Raw genomic sequence first — 10,595 nt, forward strand, 5'->3', positions numbered from 1 at the left:
CCCGCCCCTCCGCGCGCGTGACCCCGCCCCTCCTTGCCACGCCCCTCCGCGGCTCGCGCCCCAGAGGCGGGCAGCGAATGTAGCGCGCGTGCTCTGGCGCCCCCTGGCGGCGCGCGTGAGGCGGGCGCGGGCGGGGCCCGGCGCTGCGGGGCCATGGCGGCCGCGGGCTCCGCTCCGGAGGCTCGTCCCGAAGGGCAGGAACCCCTGCTGGGGTCCGTAGGAGCCGCGGCGGATGAGGACGAGGAGGAAGGGAGCAGGTAGGGGCTCGTTCCGCTGTGAGGCTGCGCCGGGAGGTGACCCGTGGGTGCCGGGTCCTTCCCCGCCCCTCACGGGGAGCCCGAGCCTGGCTGAGGGCGCTGCCCGGCCGGGAGCCCGGCCCGAGCCGCAGCCCCTGTGCTCCGGTGCTCGGAGCCCGTGTCCCGGACCGTTCCGGGCCCGGCTGCTTTCCCTACTGTAGGGAAACACAAACCCACTGGCTTGGGAAGCTCCTAAAAAACGCCAGACAGGATTAATGTGGGGCAGAAGTCTGGGTGTTTAATAGCAGCTCTTCGTCGCTTGAGGTTTTTTCCCCCTTGTGACAGCAGAACAAGTGTCTTGAACTTAAAATCGCAGATATGCCTAAGTCTAGGTACGACTTAAACAGCGTTTATAAACTGTGTTTAGGCATCTGTATATCTATAACCTGAGTCTACATAATCTGAATAGGGATTTCCTTGTAACTTAATTTTTAACTTCTATTTTAATTTATTTTCAGTCCTTGCAATCTACAACAGTATCTTTTACACACAGCTTTTACGTTGTATTTTGTTATTTTCTCATCATAAGTACAGACTGGCTGTAGCTTTTTGTCAAATCAAGAGTTGTTCAGATTTGTGGTTCTTCTAAGGTTACAGCTGTGAGGAAATGTCTGGGGTTTTATGGTTTAACACCCACTTATTAAAGCTTTTATATAAACTGTGATGCTCCAAAGTGTCTATACAAAGAGTTTGCAGAATTGAAGACCTCCCTAGATCAAGATCTCTCCATGTGACGTTTGGTGTGTGATAACATTTCTGTTACTTTGTTTGATTTGTCAGTCTAGTATTTTTCCAACGAAAAATAAATTCTTTATAGTCTTTGCTGAGCGGAAATCCACTCCTGCTTAACAAGTTACACAATTGTATTGAGAGGTTGGTGAAAAAACGTTTTCAGTGTCATGTGGGAGCAACTAGAAGAGGATCTGATAATGATTTCTTTCTTGCTTTTTGTTTTAAAACCAGGGATGTTGTGGAAACACAGGAACATTATAAGAGCAGGTGGCGATCCATCTGGATCATGTACCTGACAATGTTTCTCAGTAGTGTAGGTGAGTAAATACATGTGGAATTTGATGTTACTTGTTTAATTAATATACTTTGGTTTGAAAATGACAGGGCTTTCTAAATTCCAGCCACAGAGCTTCTTTAGTTCTACTGTTCTAACCTCTAAAAAGGTGCATTGTTTGATTCTTCAAAAGACAATATATGAATCTAGCAAATCAATCAGAAAGTTACATCTAATGAGATAAGTAATAAAACTGGTTTTACACAAAATGATATATTGCATAATGTGGGTTATGACTCCCTAATAGTTTGGTAGGGGCAAGGTAAGGGTATTGCTCAAAACTGAACCAAACAAAGGTTGCACTTTTATCATCCAGAGTGAAACTTTTAGGGAATGAAAACAGAAATAATGTGGATTTCTTCAGAGGTAAGATCTTTATGGGAATGCATGATGTCTATTTCAAAATATGTATCAAAATTTGTTTTCTCCTACTGGATGTTGCATCTCCATTGCAGGACAAATTGAAATTTTATTCCTAAATAACTCCCCTCAGAAGCAAGAATGCTCTTGATTTTTGACCTGGGATGTTTTTCTGTGGGCCTAGAAATTATCTTGAAGTTGATAGGATACATCAATAACTCTTCTGGTTTTTTTAAGAATTAAAATCTCTTTGACTAGTGAATACAGATATATCAGTATATCAAGTAATTATTTTTACTTTGGGGACCTTGTTGTCTTTCCATTGGGAGGACAGCATAGGAGGTTTTTTGTTTAGTGTGTATGCACCTATAAAATAATCTTTTGAATTACCACTCCTTAAAAAAAACCCATGAAATGCACAGGTTTATACTATAATACATTTAGAGTAGAGGCAGAAGAATGAGCTTGTAATAACTGTTTCAGGAAAGAAAATTACTGATAAAAATGGCAAATAACTTCAGTTTTTACTGTGTTGCAGGTTTCTCAATTGTAATTATGTCTGTGTGGCCGTATCTCCAAAAGGTTTGTAAATATATATTTTTTTTAAATAATTAAGAATAGAAAACTCCTGGTCAGAAAATTGGTAATACAAATTGCCTACTATTCTATTTAGGAAAAGAAAAATTTGAGGGAGGTGTGTGGCTTTAAGAGGCTTTAATTCTGCCATCCCCTTCGACAGCTTTTATTATTTCTTACAAAATCTTTCAGGTTTTTTCCTGCATTGATAAAGGTACATCATAATCCAGAAATCTTTGGTTTTCCAATATCATGATTTCTTGGACAGCAAATCAATAGAAGTCTTGTTATTAAAACACTGTAAACAAGACTTGTCTGTGTTTTGGAAAAAAAATAATAAAAGAGGAAACCAGAGGTTGAAGTTGCTCTGTAAATTCACTTTGTTGCACACAGATCTTGATATTCCTCACAGGGGATTTCCATTGTTCCTGTATAGTAATTTTAGTTTCTTTGGGGGGTTTTTTACCTCTTAGTTGTGATCTTAGAAGCAGCACAAAAGTCTCTAAAACTTAGGTTTATTCTATGCTGGGATTTTAGTCTCCCTGGAACTGTAGAAAGCAGTTTCAAATGCAAATTTGGAAGACTATAACCTGGGCAGAGACCTAGAGGTGTCACTGAAAGTGAGGCTGATGCTGAATTCTTGCAGAAGACAAGAAAATGCATTTATCAGCCTTGTAAATCAGGACAGATTCAGGCATGTGCAGAGACAATGGAAGTGACTCCTTGCTCCTGGCATGGAGAGTGCCTGCCATGCTGCTGAAGTTCTGTCTCTAGCCCAGAACATCAGCAGTGCTGTACAAAAACTCCTGGAGTTTCCTGCAAGTGAGCCATTCCCAGGCTTGGAAGCAGAGCAGATTTTATTGGTTTGGTGCATTGCTGGGGAGAATGAACTGAGGTTTATTACCCCAGACAAAGCATTGCAGTACAGAGTCCTTGGTGTGCCAGGTGCTAATTCTAAAAGGGTATTCCTGGCCATATAAAACACTCCAGTGCTTTACTCAGTGACTCATGTGTTCCTGCAGATTGATCCAACAGCGGATGCGAGTTTTTTGGGCTGGATTATAGCTTCATACAGCATTGGCCAAATGGTTGCCTCTCCCCTCTTTGGCTTATGGTCCAACTACAGGCCCAGGAGAGAACCTCTGGTCATTTCCACTGCTATTTCAGTAGCTGCTAATTGTCTCTATGCCTACGTCCACGTGCCCCATTCCCACAACAAGTACTACATGCTGACTGCCCGTGCTCTCGTGGGGTTTGGAGCAGGTAAACACAGCAGGATTTATATTTCTGGAAATTATTACATTCTGTGTCTCGTGTAAGATGGTTAATGTTACATTTTAATACCGGATTTACCATTATGTGAATGATAACTTAATATTTAACAGAGCAAAGGGTTGGCCCGTAATGGTTTGTAACAAAATAGTGTAATTGTGCTGTTGTGTAAAAATATTGGAGGGAATGTTGGTTTTATTATCTTGCAAAATAAGAAAAAAACCCCTAAAATAAATGCCACTCAACAGTTTAACAATATGAACTTGATATTTACATGAACACTTACTTGATTTTGGGTTTTTTTGAAGGAAATGTGGCTGTAGTTCGATCGTATATTGCGGGTGCCACTTCTCTGACGGAAAGAACGAGTGCCATGGCCAATACCAGTGCCTGCCAAGCAGTTGGCTTCATATTAGGGCCAGGTAAAGCAAAATCTTCTTTCCTCACTTCTCTTATTAGGCTGAAATTGGGCATTGGAAATAGGAATCCTCAGCAGCTGTATGCAGGGGATTTTAAGGCACAGTTTGTCAATGATGTCACAACTGAGTAATTGGGGTCCACTCATCTGTACTTCTGTAAGTCAGTATAAATGAAACATTCTTGCCTAATTGCTCTGCACCAATTTAAAATTTAATTTAAACCCCTCCCACTGCATATTTTTTCTCTAGTTTGCCCTTAGCATGAGTGATAATCCAGTCCCAGGACCGAGGTTTTCCATGTAGGAGCAAGAGGAAAAAGGAGTAAATTGTCTGTCTGCCAAGAAAATTAACCATTGCTCCACTCAGAATCCAGTTCTATAAGTGTTATGATGCTATTTATACTGTTTATTTTGTGTAATCAAGTACTTCCCTGGCTAGCTGAGATCCCCTGGAATCCATTTTGTTTATCTAGAGTAGGATTCTCAAAATGTAAGAGGTTTGACAGGTATAATACTTAAATTTTACTTGGCAATGAGAAAACTTTTCTTATGTGTTCTAATGTTTTCTTAATGATTCTCAAGATTTTCACAGTGCATTGATGTTTTTAAGTTTTTCAGACATGTTTTACACTTATTGGAGAAGAAGGAGTAACGTGGAAATTCCTTTGTCTTCAGCTGAACATGTACACGACACCAGTTTTATTTGGAGCTCTCTTAGGGGTTATTAATATTATTCTCATCTTTGCCATATTCAGGTAACCAAGTAAAAAAAAAAAACAAACTTATAAATACCCTACCTTGTTTTTGTGGGTGACTTGTAGCAGATAATATGCTGTTTAGCAGGAGGAGTAATAAGCCTGAAATCTGGAGTGCTATAAGTTATTTATTTTTTCAGTGTTTCTACCTTCTTTAATACCTGTATTTTTCTGATGCTTGTAAATGAATCTTCGTGATGTTATGGTTAGAATGTAAACTGATTTTAAAAGTTAAAGATATTGGACTATTAGGCTTGATATAGTTTTAATGTTGGTAGTTTCTGCCCATGATTTTTCTCTAAGGAGAAATAAAATTGGCTTGTCTGTAGGGATCTCACTGTGTCTTTCCTTTAAGATTCTCAAGGGGGATTTTTATTCGTTATCCCACTGGTGCAGATGCATAGGGATATATGATATTCTCCCACTGAATTGAATAGGTTGGTGTTCACTGAAGTCAGGTGTCAGCTTTGTACATGATGTTTAGTGGAGCTGCAAATAATTATCATATAGATGATACCATTTACAATTATTTTAATAGAAATTCAGCTCAATAGTAGATCAAATAAATATGTGTATTAATGAAAAATGTTCTAAATTTCTAGGGAGCATCGAGTGGATGACATGGGACGGCAGTACAAAAGTATCAATTCTGATGGAGAAGGTAGCAGTTATAATTATGAAGTAATCTCTTATTACATAGAAGCATTCAGAAGTATTCTAAAGTCTGATGCACTGGGAAGTTGATGTGGAAAATAGGCTACATCTCTCCCTAGCTGGTCCAGAAATTGCTTCATTTGTCATGTTGTGTCATAGTGCTGTCTGGTAGCAAAGAAGGAAAAAGAATAAAAATTGTAAGGATCCTTCTGTATTTTCACCCTGAGAATTCTTCTCTGTAATTTTGACCTCTGAAGAGAATGTTTTGGTTTCCATTGTTCAGATATTTCAAGAAATTCGCTTATTTTGCTGTCACTCATGACTCTTTGGGAAAACAGATCACGTAACCCGTTTGGAAATAATTTTCTCTAATTGTCAGCAGAATTGAAATTTCAACAACTCCATTTTGATGTAAAAACTTTATACTTTGACTGTCAAAGTAGAGCTACCTAACTGCCCACCAACTTGCATGCTAAATACTTAGAAGACTAAAGGACTCATTAATATTTGTAATTTGTGATGGTATAAGGAAAAGCTCAGTGTGCAGGTCAGGTAATTCTTCTGTGTTGCTTGCAGGAAGTGATGTTCTGGATCAGAACACAGAAGAAAGCATTGACCACGTTGCTGTGGTAGCACTCAACATTCTCTTCTTTGTCATCCTGTTTGTGTTTGCTGTCTTTGAAACGTAAGTTTGTCTATTTTCTCTCAAAACATTCAGACATGTAGAGTAATTAGACTGGAGGTGCATGTAGAGGCTTTTCTGTTCTATTCATCTTCCCAACTTCCTAAGTAGAAGTCCAAAACCATAGGCAATCAATTTGATGTGTACTGATACAGAGTAATGAATTGAAGGTCAGTAATAACAAAAGATGTGTACAGTTTGTGGCATAGAAAACATTATTGTAAAAGCTTTTGAATGGAGAGGCAAACACACATCCTCAGCTTTTTGAGTAATTAAAAAAAAAGCTTAACTTGGGCTGCCTAAAATCTTCAGAGAAAGCATGTTTCCAGTTGAGTGTCTTGTTCTATATTTTTTGGTTTTTTGTGATTTCTTAGTATGATTCTGATTATCTCCAAAAACTTCAGTGCATCTCTTATTTCAGTAATGATTAAAACGATTGTTTGATAGAGTTAATGCAGTTGTATTCTGAAATACACTATTTTGTATGACTGGGGATTTTTTGCCTTAAAGAAGTATGTTATTTACTCCAAAATTTTCAGTGTGTAAGAAAAAACATAAAGTATAACATCTCAGGCTCAAGTGTACTTCAGTTTTTAAACTTGGAAAATAGTTTGAGTATATAAGACTTATTCTGCAAGTTTTTTTTAATATAGTTAAAATTTGTTTTACAGTATGGGTCTATCATAAGTTGCACAATTTTTAGAAAACTGAGGTTTTAGAGGCTGGTTGGTTGCTAAAACTTAAACAGCATCAAAAGTTTATTATTTTTGTTCTCACAGGGTCTGATTTTTTTTCTGTCTCTATTACCCTGGCTTAGCTTGCACTCCATCATCTTTTCATGAACTATCAGAAATAGATTAATGATGCTTTGGAGTATGGCTGGTGTAGTGCACTGATGTTTGGGATGATACATGTAGGGACACTAATATATGGAAGAAGCTTTTAATGTATTTTTGTTCTGTCATTTCAGTATAGCTACTCCACTGACGATGGATATGTATTCCTGGACCAGGAAAGAAGCTGTTTTTTATAATGGGATAATCCTTAGTGTGATTGGCATTGAATCAGTTATTGTTTTCATGGTGGTTAAAACACTATCAAAAAAGTAAGTTTTTGGGATTTTGTTACTTATGTTGGCTAAACGTGAAAAGCTTTGTGGCAAGGCCAAATCTCTTACTCAGGTCTTTTACTTGGTAAAGAGTCTGGGCTTACTATGACAACGAAATATTTCCAGTTTTGGCATAGCCTTGATGTTGTGGTTATGTTAACATCACCCACTTATTTGACTGTCTTTTACCCTTGAATCACAAGAAAAGCTGGTTTTAAGTTACTATGATTTTATAACTTTTATTGTTGGTGTTTTGGTCAGATATAATTTCCACAAACCAATGGGCTGTGCCATTAGCAGCTGCCTAAATTTTACATGAATTAAATGATACATTTAACTGCAATTTCATTGTTTGGTAGGACTGGTGAGCGTGCCATACTCCATGCAGGTTTACTGACTGTCTTGGTTGGATTCTTTATCTTACTGCCTTGGGGGAAGAAACTACCAAATATCCAGTGGCAAGGTATAGTTCAAGTCTTACTAGACCACCTGTGCAATGTTCTTTTGAAAGCCTTTTCTTGCACTTTGGTTCTTAATGATACGAATAACTTACTTTTACAGAAATAAAGAACAGCTCCATTCCCAGAACAGCCCCCAGTGAAATGTTAGCGCCTTTCTGGAGCTTGCCAGAGCTGCAGCCGCCATCCAACCACACAGCAGAACCTGTGGGCTGCCCTGTCACACAGTCCTGGTGCCTGAACACTCCCATGATCTACCTGGCCCAGTACATCAGCTCTGACGTGCTCATAGGGTTGGGCTATCCTGTTTGTAATGTCATGTCCTACACTTTATACTCAAAAGTCCTAGGACCAAAGCCTCAGGTAAGCACCATCCCTAAATGGTTTCTTTCATTTGCTCTGCAAGACTTGCACTCTCTTTACTAGAATGAGGAGTCTATAGTTCAAGTTCATTTTTTCATCAGACAAATAGTAGAACTTTGCAGGAGCTCAAATTTTATTTTTTTTTTAAATCGGAGGCAAGTCCCTAGGGGAACCAGAAAGCAAGGCTTGTGCTATTTATGCAAATATTACAATGTGAAGATTTCATGACTCTTCTGACAGAGTCCTTTTTGTAACTACCAATTACATATTTGGAACACCAGTATGGAATAATGTCTCTTACTAGGTTTGTTATGTAAAGTCTACAAATGCTACTAGACCCCCAGTCTGGGCATTTTTTAACAGTGAAACACTATAGCAAACGTCATTATTGCTTAACAAAAAAATGTATTCCCCTTTTGCACTTTTTTTTTCATGTTATATTTTGGTGAAAGACACTTAATGCTTTGAGCCAGAATGCATTTTGTGAGAGAGCAGTAGAGTATGTACATATGAGGGAAGCCTTGGAATTAAAGCTTGGAGAGGCTGAGCAGTACTCTTGGAAACAAAGTAATCAGTGTCTTAATGAGCAAAGAAAGAAAAGTGGTTGTTTAAATACTTCTAAATTTTCTAGTTAGGCTAATGGGTTGGAGTAAATGGCAAGCTAAATAATGCCTGTATCACTTACATAAGCTTTTGATCTGCTGTAGGGTGTCTACATGGGATGGCTGACTGCCTCTGGAAGTGGAGCACGGATCCTTGGGCCTGTTTTTGTGAGCCAAATCTACACTCACCTGGGGCCACGCTGGGCATTCAGCTTGATCTGTGGAGTGGTTGTAGTCTCTCTCTTACTCTTGGAGATAGTATACAAGAGACTAATTGCATTTTCTGTCAGATATGGGAGGATGCAGGAAGAGAATTGTTAAATGCATATTTAAAAAAAAACCCAAACAGTAAAACCAAGCAGAAGTAATACTTAGTTTATTACTGCTTTTGAATGAGGAGTACCTAACCACTGACCTTGTTGGCTGTGTGCTAACAGCTGTACACCTGTACTTACAGATTGACAGAACACTTAATGTGATCATACCCCAATACCTGGTTACCCCTGCTGCAGCTGGCTTTTGTTCCTGCTTTTCTAGCAGCAGAGGAAGGAATGTGACAGGTTAGAGTGATACAATGGCACATTTGAAGTGTGTTTATATGATTTATATGATGTACACATGCACTGAGTGCAGCTGTGAAGGTCACAGGTTCCGTGCGTCCTTTCCAGAAAGAAGTAAAAGAAAAGTTACCTTGATTCTGTGAATCAGGATTAGTAACTCTTTTGTAACTAGATTAGTTGAGCTGTGTGCACTTTGTATGGAGACCACTACTTGACCAAACCTGATGCTGGGTTTGTTGGCTTGTAAGCACTGGTTAATACAGAGCATCTGGTTCTGGAGCCTGGTACATCTCCAGAATTCCAAATGACAAGTGAGAGAAGCAGAGAGGAAGGTAGGTGCCCTTCACACAGGTAGTTGGTGTGAGATTTGGGTCTTTAAGTTGACCAAGAGCCATTGAAAATCAGTGTCAGCAGCTGTTACTTGAACTGTGGTGAACCAAATGTGCAATTTTTCCTCTACTGTTCTGCTGAATGCCTTTTGTAGCAAGAAGGATAACCTGCAGTGTTGAAATATGCACTGCTTTTCTTAACGACAAGAAAAAAAAGTCTAAGCACGATAGTTTACACTTTTGTGCTTGGTGTGAATGATGCACTGTGCTGAGCAGTGGTGGTTAATTAAGTGAAAGGAGAAAACTGGCTCCTGGGTGTTCACTGTTATCTGCAGACATATTTTTTCTGATATTAGAGTACAAGAAACAGGAATTTATACTGTTTTAGACTTTATTTTAAAAAGACTCTAATTTTCCTTCATAATGGGGCCTAAGCTCATCTGTACGGGTTTGTTTAGCTGTTTTAATGCTACTGGGAAAAAAAAACAACCTCTGGAGTAACTCTAGTATGAGTTGTGGCTGCTGTCTCTACCATTTTAATTTAATAAATGTAATTCCTATGTACTCAATTGTTCAAACACTAAGAAACTACTGAATTAAAATATGATTTTTTCAATACTGACTGAAGGGAATACAGAAGTTTTATTCTCATGGACTTTCCTGCTACAGAATCACAAAACGCTGTGAAACAGGACTTCACTTTTGTAAGCTAATTCATAGTAAGTGCTACTTGTATATAGTTCTTGATGTCCCTAGTGCTAAATTCCTTATTTGCAAGCTATTTCCTTGACTTGGACATGACAAAGCAACCAAAGCTGTCTTTTAAACAGTAGCTGAACAAGAACTGGCTTCAGTCAGTTCAGCTGAGCTGTGCTTACACACAGCCAGCACCAGCTCCTGTGAAACTCTTTATCCTCCCCACTCCAGTACTGTTTTGGATCCTACTCTAAGATCTTTTCCTGCCTGATAAGGAAGTCATCGAGTATTTAAGTACAGATACAAGCACCGTCAGGAGTGTTAGCACACTTGAAGCCAAATGCTTAGAAGAAAAGCTACTGTTAATGCTACTTCAGTCGCTGTAAGTATTATTCAATGT

At 39.0% G+C, this 10,595-nt stretch overlaps 1 protein-coding gene across 1 annotated transcript; it reads left to right on the forward strand.

Moving 5' to 3' along the window:
- The first annotated feature begins 54 nt into the window (after positions 1–54).
- On the forward strand, positions 55–10,121 carry MFSD8 (major facilitator superfamily domain containing 8). Its single transcript, XM_014883716.2, has 12 exons — positions 55–257; positions 1,260–1,345; positions 2,261–2,304; positions 3,321–3,561; positions 3,879–3,992; positions 4,599–4,743; positions 5,346–5,404; positions 5,974–6,082; positions 7,050–7,184; positions 7,547–7,650; positions 7,749–8,008; positions 8,716–10,121. Exons 1-12 carry the CDS (start codon positions 154–156, stop codon positions 8,929–8,931), a joined length of 1,617 nt encoding a protein of 538 aa, XP_014739202.2. The 5' UTR covers positions 55–153; the 3' UTR covers positions 8,932–10,121.
- The last annotated feature ends 474 nt before the right edge of the window (positions 10,122–10,595 follow it).

This window comes from Sturnus vulgaris, chromosome 4, assembly GCF_052056855.1.
Source record: "Sturnus vulgaris isolate bStuVul1 chromosome 4, bStuVul1.hap1, whole genome shotgun sequence".
Classification (NCBI taxonomy): domain Eukaryota; kingdom Metazoa; phylum Chordata; class Aves; order Passeriformes; family Sturnidae; genus Sturnus; species Sturnus vulgaris.

Coding starts and splice junctions, on each gene's coding strand:
- MFSD8 (XM_014883716.2), top strand. CDS start 154: ATGGCGGCCGCGGGCTCCGCTCCGGAGGCTCGTCCCGAAGGGCAGGAA. Junction 3,993..4,598: donor TGGCTTCATATTAGGGCCAG/GTAAAGCAAAAT, acceptor GATGTTTTTAAG/TTTTTCAGACATGTTTTACA. Junction 8,009..8,715: donor TCCTAGGACCAAAGCCTCAG/GTAAGCACCATC, acceptor GATCTGCTGTAG/GGTGTCTACATGGGATGGCT.